The sequence below is a fragment of the Rhinolophus sinicus genome, linkage group LG07, assembly GCF_036562045.2.
Source record: "Rhinolophus sinicus isolate RSC01 linkage group LG07, ASM3656204v1, whole genome shotgun sequence".
Lineage (NCBI taxonomy): Eukaryota > Metazoa > Chordata > Mammalia > Chiroptera > Rhinolophidae > Rhinolophus > Rhinolophus sinicus.
The window spans coordinates 7,571,278-7,593,211 of record NC_133757.1 but is presented as its reverse complement, the minus strand read 5'-3'; the positions used below and the strand labels follow the sequence as shown (position 1 = coordinate 7,593,211).

At 37.0% G+C, this 21,934-nt stretch overlaps 1 protein-coding gene across 15 annotated transcripts in view; it reads left to right on the top strand.

The window, feature by feature from the left end:
- The window catches only part of PLEKHA1 (pleckstrin homology domain containing A1), a 58,214-nt gene extending 36,658 nt beyond the window's left edge, over nucleotides 1-21,556 (top strand). For 8 of the 15 annotated variants that reach the window (XM_074338922.1, XM_074338920.1, XM_074338919.1 and 5 more), the window contains 6 exons: nucleotides 4,265-4,408; nucleotides 5,965-6,033; nucleotides 12,473-12,537; nucleotides 13,144-13,207; nucleotides 16,356-16,445; nucleotides 19,146-21,556. In XM_074338922.1, coding sequence (XP_074195023.1) covers nucleotides 4,265-4,408; nucleotides 5,965-6,033; nucleotides 12,473-12,537; nucleotides 13,144-13,207; nucleotides 16,356-16,445; nucleotides 19,146-19,457 — 744 coding nt within the window. In that variant the 3' untranslated portion in view covers nucleotides 19,458-21,556. Of the gene's footprint in view, nucleotides 1-4,264; nucleotides 4,409-5,964; nucleotides 6,034-12,472; nucleotides 12,538-13,143; nucleotides 13,208-16,355; nucleotides 16,446-17,732; nucleotides 17,804-19,145 lie in introns of all 15 variants that reach the window. The other 7 variants (XM_074338924.1, XM_074338918.1, XM_074338916.1 and 4 more) reach the window with 3 other exon arrangements.
- Nucleotides 21,557-21,934: the final 378 nt, after the last annotated feature.

The window sequence follows — 21,934 nt, the reverse complement described above, 5'->3', positions numbered from 1 at the left end:
CACTGTTTGCCCCCCATGGGTAGGAACCCTCTGGTGCAGAGGGCTGGCTGTCTGCAGTCATTGCCACCATTTTATGTAGAGAACTTGAGTGTCCATGGATTTCGGTGTCTGCAGGGGGTCCTGGAACCAATCCCCTGCAGATACTGAGGGACAGCTAAGTTTTGGGGTGTCCTAACCCTCACATTGTGCAAGGGTCAGCTGTACTTTGTAAACAGCTTTTTTAAACTTACATCTCAAACTTTTTTTAAGTCATCAAAAATTATTCTTCATCATTTTTAATAATTTTGTAGTAGTTTTACCACAAATTGACACAATTTACAAATCCACTGTTGTTGGACAGAGTTCTTTTTCCTTTCGTTTTCTTTTTTTAAAATAAACAATGTGAGTAGGAAAAACCCACTCTTCCTCTTGTGTGTTTCTTCTCTACTCTCACACTACTGCCACCCTCACAACACTTCTGATACCACATGTGTGGATCACCCCCACCCCCCCCCCCACACACAGTAAACAATTCTGTGGTACCAGCTGGGTATTTTGCTGTTTAACTCAATTCTGACCTGTCTACGTGGACCTCTGAGGTCAAGGGCTCAGTCCCACAAGACTTCCCCCCACCACCACCCCCTCCCCCCCCTTCAGATGGCAGTTACAAGTCCAGGTTGTTGTCACCTGTGCTTCTGACACATGGGCTATAAATCGAAGGTTCCCACAACCCCCTCCTTGGGTTCAGTTAATTAGCTAAAGCAGCTTACAGAACTCAGGAAAATAGTTTCCTTACTGTTTACCGGTTTCTTATAAAAGGATATGATAAAGGATACAGATGAACGTTCAGATGGAAAAGGTGCTTAGGGCAAGATACGTGGGGAGGGGCATGGAGCTTCCAGGCCCTTTCTGGGCACTTCGCTCTCCCAGCACCTCCACAAGTTCACCAACCCCTAAGCTCTTCAAACCCATGTTTGCTCCATTTCCAGCCCCTCTCTCCTCTCTGGAGAATGGGGAATGGGCTGAAAATTCCACACTTCCAATTATGGCTTAGTCTTTCTGGTGATCAGCCCCTTCTCACCAACAGTCACCTGATGAAAACAAAAGACATTGCTGTCCCCCAGGAAGTTCCAGGGGCTTTAGGAACTCTGTCAGGAACTGGGATCAAACACCAAATATTAGAACAAAAGATGCTCCTAGTGCTCTTATCACTGAGGAAATTAAAGGGGTTTAGGAGCCCTGTGCTAGAAACCTGGGGCAGAGACCATCATATATATTTTCTATTATCATAAATGCTACGATGAATATTTTTGTACCATGAATTTTAGAGACAGAGATAACATTTTTTAAAGGATAAATTCCTAGAAATAAAATTGCCAAGTCAAAAGTGTTTGTGAATAAAGTGTGATTTTTTAAACCTATTTTTCAACAACCTGGCCTACATGAGCCGAGCAAAGGACTGGCATTTTGACTCAGTCCTGTCCCTAAAATACTGATATGGTATGTTGAATCTTAAGTGGGTGTTAGGAAAAACACATTTATAAACAAAGTTGTGATGAAATTAAAACTTTTGTCTGAGCTTAAATTTCTTGTATTGCTATTGAGTGAATGAGTTTGTAACGTTAATTAAATTACTAGCAGTGGAAAAAACAAGAATTTTAAAGTAATTGTGATTCCCATTGTTGGGCATTTTCATTACCTGTGTGCCTTTTTGAACTTAGAAGACTTGGGCTCTTTACAAACCGTTAAAATCCAAGCATATTATCCACCATACTTTTCAGGTCTTTTGTCGGGAGAGTGATTAGCAGAAAGAGAATTCTTACTACATTAAATAATCGATGGGGCCTATATCCTAATCCTGACTACCATGCCCCTTAGGCTGGGAACCCTGGCCGCTCCTCACATTCAGTCCTCACCATAATTCTAGGTGAGGGGAAAAAATAAAAAAATTACTATTATTATTATTATTATTATTATTGAGTGCTTTCTTTATGCTAGGCAAAGGATATATTAGTGAGCAAAAAAAATCCATGCTTTAGTGGGAGGTTACGTTGTTCATCAAAGTTCAATAAAAAATAATCTAGGATTTTGTGTGTATGTTTATGTTTTTACTTTTTTAAAAGTAATGATTTTAACCTATATGACTTCCTGTTAAGATATAGCTAGACTAAGCTGCTTTCTCCTATATTATGTCTTGTGTAGGACATACAATTTATAGTTGTATTAAGATATTATAGTTATTTGTAGCTGGTTGTTTTAATTTTGTGTAGAATTAAGATTTTGTTGTGTTTTAATTTTTGATATAGATTATTTAGTAGATTCTAAGATTCTGCGGCAGTTTCTATGTTAAAAACGATCCCAAAGAATATTATTGCTGTATCATTTTGCAATATAGTTTATTGAATTATGAAGTAATATATACTCATTATAAAAGCATTTAGATGACATATTATTCAGAAAATGTCAAATAAATCTCATTTGCATGATTAATTTATTCAGTACCTGTTGGGTTAACATTAAGTGCTGGGATTACAAAGTTAAGTACATAATTAGTGCTGTTGATGTGTTTAAATGTAGGACAGATTGAAAATTCCCCCAGTTATTATTCGAGTACTTAGTTTTTCTCTTGAAATGTAGGCATTCTTGAAAAGACACCTTTGGTTGATGTGTGTAGTGTAGATTATCACGTGTTGTATATTAATAAATAAGCAGGAAGCTAATGCTTTGGGGGACATGAAAACTTGAGTATAGTCAGTTTTTTAAAAAGCACTGGACTTACATGTAAAAAAATAAAATTACAACACTTTTAGAAAAGAACAAAGGAGAAAACCTTCAAGATCTAGTACCAGGCAAAGCATCTTTAGATTTGATATCAAAAGCACAATCCATAAAAGGAAAAAATTGATAAATTTGACCTCATCAAAATTAAAAATGTTTGCTCTGTGTAAGACCCTGTTAAGGGAATGAAGAGAAAAGCTCTGTGCTGGGAGACAGTATTTGCAAACTGCACATCCAACAAAGCACTTAAATCTAGAGTATATAAAGAACTCCACAGTAAAATAATTCAATTAGAAAATAGGCAAAAGTCATGAACAGAAGTTTCACGGAAAGTAAAAGATACACAAATGGCAATTAAGCCCTAGAAAGGATGTTTACCATCATTAGCCAGTAGGGAAATGCAAACGAAGACCACAGAGAGATACCACTGCACACCTATGAGAAGGACGCATCTTAAAATCAGTGGTAACACAAATGCGGACACAGACTGAGGAGAAACTGAGCCACGCCCAAATTGCTGGTGGAATGTAAAATAGTACAGCCACTTTGAAAAAAGGTTTGGCAGATTTTTATAAAACTAAGTTTGCAATTAATATATGACCCAGTATTTACACTCCTAGGCATTTATTTTAGAGAAATAAAGACTTATGATTACACAAAATCCATATGTGAGAGTTCATAGCAGCGTTTTTCCTAATAGCCCAAAATAGAAACAACTCACATGCTTTATAATGGGTGAATGGTTAAAAACTGGCACATGCAAACTACCTAGCAGTCGGAAGGAACGAACATATGATACAAAGAACAACCTGGATGAATCTCCAGTAAATTATGCCTCGTGGAAACAGCCAATTTCAAAAGGTTACCTACTGTATGGTTCCAGTTATATTCTCTAAAGGTCAGAATAGTAAAGATGGACAACAGATTAGTGGTTGCCAAGGGATTGGGAATAGGGGCTTGGAATGGGTAGCCTTCTGTACGGTGGTGGTGGTTACACAGATCTGCATGTGACAGAGTTGCACAGAATGACACAAACACACGGAGACAAATGAGTACGTGTAACATGTGGAATCTGAATACGGTTTGTGGGGTGTTTCGGTGTCAGTTTTGATAGTGTGCTGTGGTTACACAGTTTGCAACAGGTTTGGGGAACCTGTTCAAAGGGTATATAAGACCCTCCGTGCACTTTTAAAATAACTTCTTGTGAATCTATATAATTATTTCAAAATAAAAAGCTCCCTCCCTGTCCCATACACATGCAAACAAAAAGCACAGGTGGCAGGACTTTGCCGAACAAGAGAAATGGAAATCTGTGGTTTAATCAATAATGTGAAAGTTACGATTAAGTATCTCAGATTCATTAGAAAACTTTGCACTTCCAAATCTGTGTTCCTAACTGATCTAAGATAGAGTTTAAGATTTTATACTAGGATAACAACATGAAGTACAAGTGTGCTTTGAAGCTAAATAAGCAAGAACAGAATTTGTTTATTTTGCTTCATTTTAGAAAGAAGAAGTAAATGAATGTGGCGAAAGTATTGACAGAAATAATTTGAAGCGGTCACAAAGCCATCTTCCTTACTTTACTCCGAAACCACCTTCAGATAGTGCAGTTATCAAAGCTGGATATTGTGTAAAACAAGGAGCAGTGGTGAGTAGCTGAACAAAATATGTGCAGCAATGAAAACTGAGTGTGTATCAGCAAATTCTCAACATACAAATTGTTTGTTTTGTGAAAGACCCAAAGTGAGAGACCAGCATGTGTTGAGTTAGGAGATGGAATAAGGGTTATTCTATGTTCATCACTCCATGCTGTTATTTTCTTGGTCTGTGAGCAACTGGGTAAATTAATGCTCATTACCACTGACCATCACTTTTAAATGAGCTTTCCTAACAGTTTATTTCAGAAACGTTTTCTATTGACGTACCCCCCCAGCCCCCCACTCCCTGCCTTGGGAATAGGTCGGGGAAAGAGAACACCAGCTCCAGGGGAGATGACAGGGAAGAGGGGGCCTGGGACTGCTGTGGGAAGTCAACCCAACACTCCATTTGGTGTTGGGTTGACCTCAGCTGAAAGCTCTGTGACCTTGGGCTACTTACTTAACTTCTCAGGTGCTCAGTTTCTATGGAAAGAGAATCATATAGAACCCACCATCCAGAGGGTTTTTTTGAAAAGTGTAAATAAGAGAACATTTAGCACCTGGTCCTTCGTTAAGAGCTTATGGGTTAGCCTAGATGTTCTCAAACAACCAGATTCCTGACGCAGAACTGTAGGAAAAGTAGGTAAACCTACCAGGATTTCTAAGGTTCCAAAGTTCCTTTCTAAAATAGAAGCCATTCTTTCTATGTGAGCTAAATCTTTAGAATTTCATAACAAAATGAACAAAGTCTGAAAAAAAAATTCTGAATGAAGAAAATACTAAAACTACTGGTGGTTTTGTTTGACTTCACATCACTTCTGATTAGCTTCGCTCAGCCAAGGGAAAGTTCTTTCAGCCTAATTGTTTGACCTTCTTTAGGTTAAGGGAAATGAAGGTAAGGGCTGCAGGTTTCTCCTCTACCATGTCTACAGGTAAAGTCAGAGTTCTCATCAGGCTGTAACTCACTTTGAGTGATAGGGCTTTTAAGGAGATGTTCCTTTCTTTTTGTTTTACAGTTAAAACCAAAATACCAACTTTTAGTGATATTGAAGTGCTTCCACAAAAACTATTTCATTGACAAAAAATGTTTGTACAAAGTATGTTCACTTTATTAAGTATTTATTGCTTTACTACTTAAGTATAAAATACCTGTAAAAGGATTTGTACATTTGAGAGATGGAAAAACTTGATGTGGTTTAATAACATTTCCTGTTCTTGCTCTTCAACTCTTGAGAGCATTTATATTGTGGGGTTTGGGGGATGGGGAGGATGGGGAAGTACTTTTTTCTCTTCTTTTTAACTTTTAGAGCATTAAAAATATGAAACCATGTTATAAAATCATGTAATAAAAGCTAAAAGCCAGTCACCAAAGTTGGATTAGGAGTTCAAGGCCTGAGGGGTAAAAGAAATGAAGGTTCCTGTATCTGTCTCCTCACTAAAGGAGGGTAGTGAGCCTTTCCAGTGCTTGACATTTCTGATTGTGGGTTCATATCAGAATAATTAAGTGGTTATTAACATTTGACATTCTTAGAAACAGAGGTCTTATGTCTGTGTTCATCTCTGGTAGATGAAAAACTGGAAGAGAAGATATTTTCAATTGGATGAAAACACAATAGGCTACTTCAAATCTGAACTGGTATGTTGCTGTGTCATAAATGTTGCTTTAAAGTGTTTGAGAAGTGTTACACTGTGGTGATTTTATATATACATATATATACGATTTCTTGTCCTGTTTTCTATTTTTACAATCTTGTTTGGAGAGGTACATATAATTCTTTTTCTGTTGTGATGCTTTTGGTTAATGGTATTTTTGTTCAATATATGTTAAATAAAAAGATCATATATTCAAAAGCATTCCATCTTGAAAGAATTAAAAATGTCAGAACCCTTCAGTCTAGAGATTTTCTTAAAGGGGCACTGGAGGAGGTGGAAAGAATTAAGTCTCCAAAAGTCAATATTCAACCATCTGTATTTCTGCCTTCTCTTCCCTACAGCTCTTCACATTTTCGTTTCCTATCAGATTGACTTTTAAGTTTCTTCATATAAGATGTTTTTGTCCTATCTGAAGGTAGAATCAGAGATTGAAATTCCCCCTTTCATTTGTTTGAGTAACGTCCTTATTTAAAATATTCTTGCCATGTGACCTGAGTTCTGCAATGGGTGGTTGGATAAATTGAATGCAATTCTATACTTGACACATCTATCCTACCTCTTTCTGTGTTTTGGGATCTTTGGGGGCCACCATAGACTTCATTTGAGTAAAGGTACCAGAAAAGCACTGTCCAATAGAACTTTCTACACTGATAGGCATGTTCTGTGTCTGCCTTGGCCGGGTCTACTGGCCACACGTGCTCTTGAGCACTGGAAGTCTGGCTCATGTGACTGAGGAAGCTGACTTTATTTAATTATAAAATTAACATGGATTGTGTTTAATGTTCATTAATTTAAATTTAAATGATTACACATAGTTAGTTGCTACTGTATTGGACAACAGAGCACTAGAGAATAGGAAGAGAATATTGTATGATTCAGGTGTCTGTTCTGGGAAGCTTTGGGCCTGGATTGGATGCCTTCGTTGTACGCGCTGTAGGACCTGGTGCTTGTTTCTGTCCGAGTGTCATTACCACTCTGTTGGTAATTGCACGCTTGCTGGTCTTTGCCTTCACTACACGAGCTGCCTGAGAGCAGATTTGCTTTGTACTCGACTATGAACACAGCTGCTGGTACTCGGTAGATAATGAGTGGTTTTGAATGGATGGAAAGTGGCGCAGCACAGCAGCAGTAGCCGTGTCAGCATGGGAGCCTGTCTCAGACTTCAAATTCCAAGATCCTCAACTCTAAGTGCTAGTTACTTGGTTCACAAAGTACCAGCCTTGGTGTCTCAGAAGGCTGCCCGCTTGCTTGTTGGCAGGTGATTCATTGCTTTTTAGTTAATGCCTCTGGGGAAGAGGCCTTTTGCAGCGGGTGCTCCTTGAGCTCCCCATGGCCCTGGTGCAGTGCTGTGGGACCTGGGGATCAAAACCGGCAGGGTCTGGCCTTTGGGGGTTCCGTTTTGCCAGAGAAATTGACATGGACCCCTCTCACCTGCAGTCATTATAATGAGACAAGAGCTATTATAGAAATATTACTAAATTTTGAAAACCCGCATATGGACGTTATGCTGTAAAAAGCTGAGACAAAGATATTACGTGTATTTAGGATATGTTAAGTAGTTAGAAAACACAGATAAAACTGAAAACTTTAAATATAATTATTGACCTCTGTCAGTTGCTAAGATACACATTGTCCCCCACGTTTTAATTTTTCTGAAATCTTAGGGTGTCTCGACGTTACTGCAGGTGAAGGGCAGTCAGGTAGCAGCGGTGCTGTAGTTGTTACTGGTGCATGTGCACAGTGCCTTTGGGTGAGATCTGGACCACACCAGCAGCAGGGTCCACAGAAAAGGTGCCGGCTGCTGGGAAGAGAATCTCAGGGACACGGAACCCTCCTTAAGAAACGCATCTTTAACGCTCTTTTTGGCACAAAGAACGGTCTGGAGTGAAAAATACTGATGTTGATGGCTCCTTATTAACAAGTGATTCAGCAGAGCTGGCATCTGTGAAGTTTTAAAAAACCTTAACCAATTTATTTGGCTTATATGCTTGTATTTATGCTCACAAATGATTTCTGATAGAATCGATGTTTAAAGTATAAAAGGCTCTTTTATAATACCTTTTGGTCATGGACAAGTTTAAACATAAAGTAAGTCCGTAGAATAGTAATCTCATCTTCTGTGTCACCCAGATTTCATAGTTATCAACACATGGCTAGTTTTGTTTTGTTTTTTTAAGGTTTTATTGGGGAAGGGGAACAGGACTTTATTGGGGAGCAGTGTGCACTTCCAGGACTTTTTTCCAAGTCAAGTTGTTGTCCTTTCAGTCTTAGTTGTGGAGGGTGCAGCTCAGCTCCAGGTCCAGTTGCCATTGCTAGTTGCTGGGGGCGCTGCCCACCATCCCTTGCGGGACTCGAGGAGTTGAACTGGCAAACTTGTGGTTGAGAGCCCACTGGCCCATGTGGGAATTGAACCGGCAGCCTTCAGAGTTAGGAGCACGGAGCTCCAACCACCTGAGCCACCGGGCTGGCCCTAGTGTTGTTTCTTCTGTATCACCACCCACTTCCCCCCTTCGTATTTTGAAGCAAGTCCTAGACATATTCCATCTGTAAACATTTTAGAATGTATCTCTAAAAGATAAAGTTTTTTTAGTAAGTATAAAAGATTTAAGTACACAACTGAAACACCAGAAAATATTTGTAGTATATATCACAGATAAAACAATATCCTTAACATATAAAGAATCTTAAAAATTGAGGGGAGAGGGTTTTTCCTCATCCTTCTTTCCCTCTTTCCCTCCCATCAATCCGAACAATGTAGAGCTGAATTTTTTGCGTGAGGCGAATCAATGTAGGCGGGCCTGGCAGTGGGGCAGGAGCAGGAGGAACTGGGGTGGCCCGAGGTAGGCAGGCGGAGCCCAAGCAGAAGGATGAGGCCGTGCTCTTGGTGGGTGAGCCCAGCGAGGAGTAGAGAGGATGGCGTCCGCTCTGGGGAGAGGGTGGTGGCAGAGATGGGAGAACGGTTACATATATGCTCACTGATAAAAAAGGAAATTTATCACGAGTAATAGAAGCCAGATTTCTCACTGTTGAATAAGGAAGTAATAAATACGAACAATAATTTTATGTCAGATTGGAATGGAAAATATTGCTGTGAACTTTCAGAATATATAAATGTGGAAATATTAATAAATATAGGTATAAATATATTCATGTGTTTACAGGTATCTCTATGTAGATAATATACTCCCTAGCTCTGGGTACTGAAAAAACTACCATTTTGCATTGGAAGAAACCTAGGCTCCCTGGAAAAATGACAAGATTTCAGAATTGGGACAGAAGAAACAAATATAAAATAAGCCTGGACTGTCTTGTGTCAGAAGGCAAGGAAGTGCTCATGATAGGGACATGTTAGAAGGATCCAAAATCCAACTGGAAAATTTTCCTACTCACCAAATGTGGGGCAGTTTGAGCATTAAAATAAGTAACGATGGTGACAGATTATTGCCCATTGAGTAAAATAGGAATCATGAGCCCATACAGACATGAATGAATGAATGAGTGAATGATTGCACATATGTATGTATGATGAAGAATGGAAGATGACAGCGTTTCAGAGGACCTACCTGCAGAATATGCAGTCAGGACAATGGGGGAAGGAGCGATCGCAGTGAAGCAGCCTGGCAGGTAACACTGTAATCAGATAATCAATGACTAAAGTGTACTTCATCAGTGATGAGAGGAGTGAAATCATTTAACAGGATAGCTTGAGAAGAATGCAGCGTCACTTCTGTGATTTTTCTGCCAAAGGTGCATAGCTTGAATCTAATCTTGAAGAAGCATCAGGCACTCCCACAGGAGGGGCATTCTACAGAATAGCTGCCCTGTAATCTTCCATAGAGGCCAGACTGTGGATGTCAAGGAAAGAATGACTGAAGGAAAGAAAAGAAAGACAAGTTTGATTCTTTTTTTGAATTTTTATAAGAGTTTATTTGAGCCAAACTCACGACGGTTGCCAGGAAGCAAGATCTCAAATGCTTGTAAGACGAATGTCATTCTAAACTGAATTCTTTTGCTTTAATAAAAGACATCTGGGTGACACTTCCTGATTTTGTACTGTGATAACATTAAGAGGATGTCTTTGTAGGAATACACATGAAAATGCTTGGGGTGGTGGGTGTGAGGTCAGCAAGTCACTCTGAAATGGTTCTGGAAGATCAATTCTTTGTGCTGTGTTTTCGACCTTTGTTTAAGTTTGTGGTTGGTTCAAAGTTTAAAAAGAGAAAGTCGAGGAGAGAATATCTGGTAGAAAAGTAAACGTAAGACATAAATAGACAATTCATTTACAAAGAAATTAAAACGGTCCTTAAACATATAAAAAGATACTTAACATCACTTGTAATTAGAGAAGCACAAATTAAAACAGCAGAAATATTACTCCTCATCTATCATGAGAAAGCCATGGCTGAGTGAAGAGATGGGTGCATCCTCTCCCCAAAAAGCACGGTAAATGCCATTCTGTAACAAAAGGGCCCCTTGGAGAAGTGGCCGATTGTAGAGCTGGGGCAGGGAAAGGACGAGCTGAGCCCATATAGAACATCCAGTTCTGACAGAAAACCAGGAAGTGGCTCAGAGAATGATGGGCACGGGTACCAGTGCCCAAAGCTCAGACAATTTGAGCAACAAAATAAATGATGAGAATGGATTATAACTCAGAGTTCAGTGAGTCATGAATAAATAAACGGAGAAGGAAAAGCATTTTCTTAGAGTAAAATTCCAGCTAATATAATATATAGATGAATTGATAAGGTTAGAAAAACGACCATTTATTTGGTAGCCACCGTAGTAATGATGGTTTTAGGCAAGAATTCTCAATTTTCATAAAACTAAAGGGCAAAATTATAATGAGAAAGAAACTGGGTATTCTATAGACTCCAAGCATCTCCCCACAAGCATCTCCCTTTGTCACAATAATGACAAAGGGCAAAAGAGTAAGTTTACAGTTACTGGCAAGCATGACCTTCAGCAAGAGATGAGAGTTAACACACTAGTAATGGGACAAACCACTATCATGTGCCTCTGAGAATGATGTGCCGAGAGCACAACCTCACATCTGTGGTTTCCTGCCTAAACTGTATAACCTGAATGTAAGCACGATTAGCATCAGACAAACCCAAATGAAGGACATTTCTATGAACTAACTGGCCTGGCTTTTAAAACTGTAAACGTCAAGAAAGACTGAAGAACTATCCCAGTTAACCGGAGCCTAAGAGACGTGACATCTAAATAGAAGGTATGATCCCACATTGAACCCTGGATGAGAACATACATAGTTTCTCTGTCGCCATAAAGGGGGGACAATGAATGGAAGCTGAATGTGGTGTGTAGATTAGATAGCAGTATTGCATCAATGTGGAGTGTTTGGTTTTCATAATTGTACTGTGGTTATATAAGAACATCCTTATTCTAGGAAGTAGACACAAGTATTTAGTAGTAAAGGTATGTCATATCTATAATTTGTCTTTAAGCATTTCAGGAAAAATACACATACATTCACATACATGTACACAATAACATAATTTATCAAATGTAAAATATTAACATCTTGAAAAATGGTGCGAGGTATACAGAAAGTTTTTGTACTATTTTTGTAAGACTTTTACAGTCTGAAATTATTTTAAAATGAACTATTTTGTAAAACTTTAAAGAAAGATTTGTGATTTAAAAAGTAGTCAGTGACGGTTTAATTTTTTCCTCAGTGCTACATAAAGTAATGGTATGTCTTAATCGCATGGTATCATACTTGGTGAGATACAATCTGTAGTATTTCATGGAATGTATAGTATACATATTATGCTATTAGGAGCTAGTTTTGTCTTATAGTTGCATCTTACATCAAGTTTGTAACTTTAGGTGTGGTACTTAACATGTCTAATCCTGTTTCCTCGGATTAACAATAGTGTGTGCATTGTAGGGTTGTGGAAAGTTTAAATGAGAACACATTCAAAATCTAGGGGGGGGGGGTCCTGGCACTTAGTAAATGTTTGAGAATGGTGCTTGTTAAGATAATGTATTCATATAAGCATGATATTCTTAAAACAGTGAATTTAACTTAAAGAAATCTGGGTATTTAGTACTCTGGTGCCTTCTTTATCAAAATAACATTCCAAAAGAGGGAGTACTCCACTTACTGGGTACATAGGGTTCATCAGGGGAAGTCTGATGGTTAATGGCTTTTAATAAGCTACACTGTCCTTAAGGCCAGAGAGAATGTGATCAGGTTATTTGCCGGTTTCCTTGTTTCAAACATAAGGTTATGGGATTGGAGCTATTCTGATGCTGAATAGTTCAAGAAGGTAGATTTATGTCTTAGATGTGCTTCAAGAAAGAAGCACAATTTTCACATAGATCTCCAAATATGACAACTAACCCTTAAAGGGATTTTAAGAATACTTATCTGTTTGTCGGCTTTTTTTTTTGGCCAGGAAAAGGAGCCTCTTCGTGTAATACCACTTAAAGAGGTTCATAAGGTCCAGGAATGTAAGCAGAGGTAAGCACCAGCTCTGACTTGTGTATTATTATAATAGCTGTTATTAGTGCACACAGGGGCTCAGTTTGATTCAAGTGCTTACAGATGGTATTTTTCTGTATTACTTCTAGTTGTATTTCTGACTCCTTATAGTTGGGATATGGTAGAACTTTTAAAACCCTCAGCTTAAAGTATTGAGATTTTTTTTGTTTCGAAAACTCAAAATTAGGAAACAATAGAAATGAAAAACTTTTATGAACAACTTCAATAATATTAGACAAATTGATGTATTAGTAATTTTAGTATTTCGAGGTTGGTGCAGAATAGAGTTTTATAAGAAAATGTGTGAACTGTGGCAGTGTTTCTTTGAGGAAACTGATTTCTTCACAGTTGGAAACTTTGCATTTTGAAGTTTTATGAACCTTTTCTAAATATATATATAACTATATAAAATAAGTAAAATTTAATGTAAAACAATTGAAAAAGACAATTTCGTTTTGTTAAATCAGTATTTTACCTTTGATATTTATTTTCTTATCGATACATATTTGGTATTGGGTAAATAAGTGAAAGAAAAACCATCAAACAACTATTTAAGTACAGTTGGGAATTTTTTTTTGTTAACAGTGACATAATGATGAGAGACAACCTCTTTGAAATTGTAACATCATCTCGAACTTTCTATGTGCAGGTAAGATACTTTGGAGATAATAGATCCTCTTAACAAGAAATTAATTAGTTTAGAGATGAAATAAACTTGTTGCTTTTGAGAATAAGTAAAAAATGACAACTATAATGAACAAAGTTAATTTAAAAATGTTGTGTGTAAAATTATTGGTAGGTCATATGTTCAGCAAATAAGGATATTCTTTGCTATGAGTTAGTCAAATAGAATTAAGTAGTATTTGAAGGAAAGGAAATGCTACTTTATATGACAAGTGTGTATTTTCAACTTGGATTATTTTTGCACATGTTTTGGAATTTTGATCATACCGTTTTTGGTAATTTTATAAAAGGGGGGCTCAAATATGCATAATACAAGTAGATAGTAAGTCTTATAGTTTCACTAATGGTAGATGAGCATTCTGTATTTAAATATACAATACACTTTTTACTTACCACATTAATTATTTAGTGGAAGGTTTTTAAAAGAACATTTTATTTTATAAAGTTTACATACCGAGGTCTGACAATTAAGTTTGCAACCTTGCCACCGTGCGCTTACATCGGCAGCACTGTAGAAACAGCTCGGTAAGGTTTCATAACCTTGCTATATCTGTGTCTCACAGCTGTGTTCATGTTGATGTGTGGCGGTGTCTTGCTGAGTGGTGTTCATTATTGTTGTGTGTTTTAGTGTGCCATTGTGAGGATGTCTGAGCTTGAATTAGACAATGAACAGATACTAAATTTTTTGTTAAACTTGGCAAGAGTGGAAGTGAAATCAGGGACATGTTAGTCCTAGTTTATGGGGAGAATGCCCTGAAGAAAACGGCAGTGTACAAATGTTTTAAACATTTTTCTGAGGGGAGAGAATGCATCACTTTTGAAGAGAGAGTCTGGGTGGCCAGTAACGAGCAGAACTGACGAAAACATTGCTGAAGTTCTTTGAATTGTGTGTCAAAATCGTTGGGTGACTGTGATTAGCATAGCAGACCAAGTAAATGTCGATAGAGAAACAGGAAAATCTTAACTGAAAATCTTGAGAAAGGTGTGTGCAAAAATGGTGTGAACAAAAGCAAAGGGGAGTCGAAGTTTGCCAAGACCTTTTGGAGAGGCAAGACGGTGTTTTGGGCTGAGTTAACACTGGTGATGAAACATGCGTGTCAAAGTGCACAATGGAAGTCAGTCAGTTCTCCACGACCAAAAAAGTTCCATCAGTCCAAATCAAGAGTCAAAACGATGTTGCTAACCTTTTGTACCAACTGGACAAACAGTTAGCCAAGTTTACTATTTGGAAGTGCTGTAAAGAACTTTTTTTCTTTTTCTTTAAAGTTTATTGGGGTGACAATTGTTGGTAAAGTTATATAGATTTCAGGTGTACAATTCTGTAATAATACATTATCTACATACCACATTGGGTGTTCACTACCCAGTCAGTTCTCTTTCCATCACCATATGTTAGGAAAAGAACTTTCACTGCGTGAAAAAGTTAGACGAAAACGACTTGAACTTTTTGCCAGCAATTCATGGCTCTTGCATCACGACAATGCACCAGCTCACTTGGCACTGTCTGTGAGGGTTTTTAAGTCAGTAAACGAATAACTGTATTGGAACCCCTTCCCTACTCACCTGACATGGCCCCCAGTGACTTTTTTCTTTACCCGAAGATAAAGGAAATATTGAAAGGAAGACATTTTGATGACATTCAGGACATCAAGGGTAATAGGATGACAGCTCTGATGGCCATTCCAGAAAGAGTTCCAAAATTGCTTTGAATGGTGAACTAGGCACTGGCATCAGTACATAGCTTCCCAAGGGGAGTACTTCGAAGGTTACCATAGTGATTGATATTCAGCAATGAGGTATATAGCACTTTTTCTAGGATGAGTTTGTGAACGTAATTGTCAGGCCTCATATGCTTATTGCAGAAAAATTAGACTATATAGAAAAATACGAAGAAAAGAATGGTTTATAAAACACAGAATCCCACATTCAGGCAACCATTCTTTTTTTACTGCTCTTCTTAAGGCATATATTTTTATAACAAGGGATCATATGAAATAGTGCTATGTCATACTTTACTGTATTATGGTCATATTTTTCCCTATTATTAAAAAGTCTCTGAAAACCTTTTAGAATTACACTATATTCTATTGTATGAGTGCTCCATAGTGAAACTGTTTCTCTGCTACTCTGTAACATTAATTTACATAGTTTTCATACATTTACTATAACTAATGTGGTGGTGGACATTTTTGTGTGTAAATTTGCCTGAATTTCTTCAATAGGAAACTTTCTAGATCGATAATAGCTCTATTAAAGCATAAACCTTTTTAAACCTCTTGATTTTGCCAAATAAATTTCTAGACTTGTGCTCCTGTTTGCAGTGAATGAAAGTATATTCTTTACCTTTGCCTACTTTGAGGTTTTACTTTTAAAGTGTTGTGTTTATTAATATCATTTCAAACATATTATCTTGTATCTTTAAAATGACCTTGAGTAAAGGACAGTATCTTTACACCCCTTTTAGGATTATGGCATCACTAAAAACTATTTTCAGAATCTATAAAATGATGTCAAAATGTTTTTGTAACTATACAATTACATAAATATTCTTGTAGCAAATACGGCAGCAAATACAGACAGAGCAAAATGAGATCTTTCTTGGACTTATTCCTCTTCTTGTTTTCTCTCCAGAAGGATTCATATTGACACTTTTTGATGTTTCTGATCTTAAAATATTAACTTCCCAACTTATGTCTATGTGTAATAACTTACCCAGCAAAATTTGGTTTAAAAAAGTGATTTTCGAGATGCAGACAACAGTTTAGTGGTTACCAGAGAGTAAGGGTGGGGCGGTGGTAGAAGAGGGAAAAAGGGATCAAATATATGGTGACAGAAGGAGAGCTAACTCTAGATGGTAAACATGCAATGTGATATATAGATGATGTGTTATAGAAATGTACACTTGAAACCTAGATAATTTTACTAACCAATGTCATCCCAATCATTCTAATGAAAAACTTTTTAAAAGGTGATTTCTAAATTTTTTTTTGAAACTATTGCCTTAGAATGATGTTGTTGACACTATTAATTACTAAAATGCATACATTAGATTGATAGCTGCAAGCGCTGATTTTGTGGAAAATTTGACCGAATGAGTCCTTTCTTTCCCTTAGGCTGATAGCCCTGAAGAGATGCACAGCTGGATTAAAGCAGTGTCTGGTGCCATCGTAGCCCAGCGGGGACCTGGCCGATCAGCATCTTCTGTATGTTTCCTGTTCTCTGGGTGATTCTCCCCTGGGTTCCCCCATCCCGTCAAGTTACTTCCTTCCTCTTCCCCTAATCCTTCTGGTTTCTTTCTGTATTGAGATTTATTTGCATGGTAACTTTCATACCAATTGGACTTGCAAAAAAAAAAATTAAAAAAAATGCATTTCTAATTTAATGCTTCCTTGTAGTGTTACGTATAACATAACTTTCTGTGCATTGTGTTGTCTTAAATGCACAAGCAGGGCAACTAAAGAATGAACATTTCCTTGCTTTGTTTTAGGAGTTCTTACTTGTCAGTAGGTCTAGGTTTGGTAAAACTTTACCATTCTTAGTATGGTACATGGCCTAGTTGTGTAAGGCACCTTTGGTCAACATTTCAGTTTCCTCTTTTCTTTCTGTAATTTCAGTTAAGGGTGTTTTATTTTTATTTATTTATTTATTTAGTTAGTTAGTTTTGGCTTAATAGTTCCATAAGACCATTGAGCAGCTGAAACCTTAAATATGATTTAGTGTTCTTGGTCAATATTTTCCACTTCATGTTTCATTCTCATTTTCTAGTACATTAATTTAAAGGGTTGCTTTTCCCCCCACAGTCTTAGTTTATCTTTTTGGTAGTATGATGATAAAACTGATACAGTTAAACATTCTCAGAAGTAGTAAAAAAAATATTTTTAAAATTTAATTTATCATGTTCAAGTACATCATAAGAATAAGATTTGCTTTTAGAATACTTTGGTCACTGATCTCTGATGTGACAATACATAAATTCCACTAAGTAGTGAAAAATTTTAAGTGCCTTGAAATGTAGCACTATGGCCTACAGAATGTAGTCTGCTAATGTAGCATGATGACCTTTATTACCTAGACTAATTGTAAATGCTAGATAGCTACACTTTTAGTATTTTCCTGGTAGTAATATTGTCTTTTAATAGTTTCCTGCTATTAATAACTATAAATCAGTAAATAGAAATCCGTCTGTCTCATTTCTTAATTAAGTCATTCTCCTTATATCCTTTTTGGAATATCTCAGAAATTACTTTCATGGGTGTTAATTTGGTAACTGCCTGTGTTTCATGTGACCTTTTCAGCAGTCAAGTATGAGACTCTCTGCAAAAACAATGTCTGTCTGGAAGAGGAAAGTTCGGAGAAGGGCCTTGGTGTTTTGTTTTGCTTTGTGGTGGGGGCATATTGGACTCTCTAGCTCTAACTGTCAGCAGAACGTTCTCTTTTCCTCCCTCCCCAGTATAGGTGAGCTCTAATCCTAGCTTTGCACTGTGTTCCAGATGCGGCAGGCCAGAAGGCTGTCGAATCCTTGTATACAGAGGTATACCTCAAGAACTGGTGAATGCGGCACGTATGTGGGCTCTTACGCAAACGTGCCTTCTTACTAGAGGGCCCGGACTTACTCACTACTTACAACTCATCCTAGAAAGTTGAGTTAACCAAACTGCCTTTTGCAGTTATCGTAACTGACTTTGTCAACACTAACGCAAACTATTTCACTAGTCATCAGGTTGGAGATGTATTTAGGAAAAAAAGATAAATGAAAAAAAAATGCAACTTTACTAATTGAAGAAATCATATTAAGCTGTCTTCTAAAAATTAATTTACTGAATTGCCACAAGAGTTTCAATTTCTGTCTTACGTATTTTGAAATTTTTTAATACTACACCACTTGAAGTGCACCTTTATTCTAATATGTGCAAAACTCATGCATGCAGACGCATTGGATAAACTCTACATTACTGTGGTTTGCATGGCAGTTTAAAACTCAGGTGACATTTAGCCATCTAATGGTAATCTATCTAGTTGGTAATTTGTTACCACTTTGTTTTCAAAGCCACTGGTATCATAAATGAACACGGTATACTAGGAACTACATGGTGATGCATTTGGAATGGTCATATGTAAGGATATCTTCAGATTTGATATAATTAGAATCATTGAAATTAATATTCACCACTGAGAATTATTCTACCACAGTCATAAGTGATTAAATACATAACCTGTTGCCTTTAAAATTTTAAGTCATATGAATGTATGACATATTCAAAACTAAATAAATGCAATTAAATAAAAAGTGAAAAAGGACTATGCTATTGGTTGCAGTGAAATTCAGGGAAGCAACAACTAAGTTTGTCAGATTTCCAGATAAAATAAAAATAATAGGTTTGAAAATGTTGAGTTCTTATTAAAGAAACATGGCCTTTCATTTTTATATTCTACATTTTCATTTTTTATCTTTCTAAAATATGTAGGATAATTCCTAGCATTGATTGAAAATACACTTTTATTGTCGCCCCGATAAATTTAAATAAAAAAAAAGAAAATACACTTTTAAATAAAATGATAAAGCTGGTAGCCCTCTTTTAAACACAGCTCATTTGCAGTTGGACTACTGTATTCCATTTAGGCTGACTGAGTCTTCAGAGTGTCAGAGCTGCCAAATTCGGCTTTGGTGACAGAACTGGTTTCTTAGTGGAAATGGTTGTTGGCCGTCACTGCTTTAAACTCACTCCTAAAAATGCGTTGCTTTGGGAGAGAACTTGCACATGTGTGTTGCATGGCTCCTGCTTCTGCTCTGTGTGTGTGTGTGTGTTTCGTTTCGTTTGTTTTTCAGAGAATAAAGTCTCACACTGAGTTACTAACCTTGTCGTTTATGGTTGACTGTGCCTAACCACCACTCGTCTTTCCAGGAGCACCCCCACTGTCCAGAACCCAAATGCGCCTTCCGCCCCGCCAGTGCCGCTGCCGCCGTCTCACATCCCACAGCCTCTCGCAGCCACTCTCTGGTCTCCAGCTTTCCCGTGGAGAAGCGAGGATTTTACGAATCTCTTACCAAGGTCAAGCCAGGGAACTTCAAGGTCCAGACTGTCTCTGCAAGAGAACCAGCTTCCAAAGTGACTGAACACGCTCTGCTAAAACCTCAAAGTAAAAATGGCCCTCAGGACAATGATTGTGACCCAGTGGACTTGGATGACGCAAGCCTTCCAGTCAGTGATGTGTAAGACGGAAGCACCTGGAGCCCAACCCGCCTCATCAGCCCCTCAGTTTCCTTTCATGAGGCTTCTAGCCAAAGATGATAAAGGGTGAAATGGTTTTTAATGCATATACTATACTGCCTCTTAGGTATACTCTTTACAAGCTGGTAAACCAAGAATCTAAGGAGTGGCCAAACTAAATGTAATCTCTTTTTAAGAGTAAGAAAGGAAAAACCTAAGTGTCTCAGTAGCAACTGTCTGAAGTTTTGTGTGTTCTCATTTGGGTGATGAAAATGTGTGTGTGATATTTTTTCCTAGTGAATTTGACAATTTAAATGTTTAACAACTTAAAACATTAAAAATGCTTATTAATTAATTTGGTCATTTTTAAAATGCTACTATGACTTCGTATTAGATGGTCGGTATTTACCTATTCTTACTGGTTAATATTATTGAATGAAATATTACCAGACTAGGATATCTAAACTGATGATGTCTGTGGTGCTGTAGAATTGATACTACAATGTGGGTGGACTATTTGGACGTGACAGCCATTTTGGATGCGCTAGATCTCAAGGTGACTGGTAAGTTTCGCATGGAGGATATTATTGAACTGTTAGCGAGGGATGTGGGTGTACCGGGATGGAGAAAAGGGGAAATTTGATTTTAAACAACTGTATCTTGGACATTTGTTTGATAAAGCTTCAGTAAGACTTGCAGCAGTCATTGCTTTATTTAGTGAAAATTATTTGGTATGAAATTTCTGGGAGATCTGATTTTCTTATCAAAGTTTTGTACCAAGTTCTTATTTCTATATTTGGATCAGTGGAAGACCTCAAGTTTATATATAGAGACATACTGCCCTTAGTCATGCTATTGTGGCCTCTAGTTTTTTTCACTAACAACCTATATTCATTCAAGTGCCTGTGTTTTTCATCTTGTTAATGTGCTCAAAAGTCCTATATGATTGGCTTTAAACATTGGGATAAAAGTAATTTTCAGTAGCATAGTTTAATGTGTCAAATAAGATAACACTTTATGTTAGAGATTACCAGAATGCTGGTATTCTCCTACCTGTGCAATATATATGTTTTAAAAAACAAATTTGAGTATACATTTAGTCACAGGGATATTATAAAATACAAGCACCTCTAAAAAATCCTGAGTTTGAAGTGTTGAATAATAGACCAGTTTGAGCAAGTACCATTTTTGTGGTTCAGTCTTAAACATTCGCTTTAAGAAAATAGTCTTGAATTTCACATGCTGCTATATTTTTGATATTTTACCATTTTACAGTACTGTTTAGTTTTGAATTCACACATGTCATGTTTCTCCTTTTCGTTCTAAGATGACTCTTTGCCAGAGAGATTTCCTACTGCAGTGGTGGAGTCCAGAGGTTACTATCTATTATTACATTAGAATTAACCATGGCATCTGTTGAAAAACCCAAATGCATAAAGAATGCACCACTCAACTTTTTTATTCATAAGCTAATATTTTTAAAACTTAGCTCTTTTTTTTTCTATTTTGCAGCTACATTTGAAAATTATAGAATGAAAAGGCTTTGAGTAGTTATCACTCTTCATCCATTATAATGGCTCTTTTGAAAATTCCTTTTTCATGAACACACTTAAGAGATCTTGTGTAGACACTTTGAGATATTCAGGAGCCTAATGCTGTTTTCTTTGGTACAATTTCCACATCGCATGTTTATTTTAGCATATTTTGGTAAGTGGTAATTTGATATATTTCATAGTGGCCAAATACTAGCTCTATTTTGGGACTTTTTATGGAACTACCCTTATATACAATAGCATAGGATAATGTTCTTGTGATTGTTGGGGTCTCCTAATATTTATCTCAATACTTTTATAATTCTATGAAAATTATTTAATTATTTTAAAACTTATACTTTTCTTGTAAATATGTCACATCTGAATTGTCAAAAAATTACTTTGAATACCTTAATATTTGCTGCATTTTTTTTTCTGTACATATAACATGTCTTTCAGAATGGGAATATATGTGTGTTTCCCAATGTTTACTTTTACGTCTGTTATCTTTATATGTCAAACTGGTTGAACACTGTAATGACTTGAGAATAAACTGCTCACAATTAATTCCAACTTCTCATTTGGTTTGGTTCAGTTCTTGCGTGAACAAGTAAATAGAACTAGTACAAAATGTGTTTGATTAACTGATTTGTGTTTGTTTATTTAAGGACAGATTAATTATTTGATAACCTTTGAAAGACATAGCTCGATATGAAATTGCACATGAAAAGATGAATCTTTTGGGGGATAAAGGGCTTATTTTGCTTAAGTAAAACATTTTCTCAACATACGCAATTAAATATGTTGGCTTCAGAGTGTAGTTTGGGTCGTCCGGGCTGCTTGCAGTGTTTGGTGATTGGTTAGACGGGACCTGACATGAGGAAGGCTGAGTGCAGAGGGCGTTGTGGTGCCCAGCTGCGCTGTTGGCTTGTACTCTATGAACACTCCCTG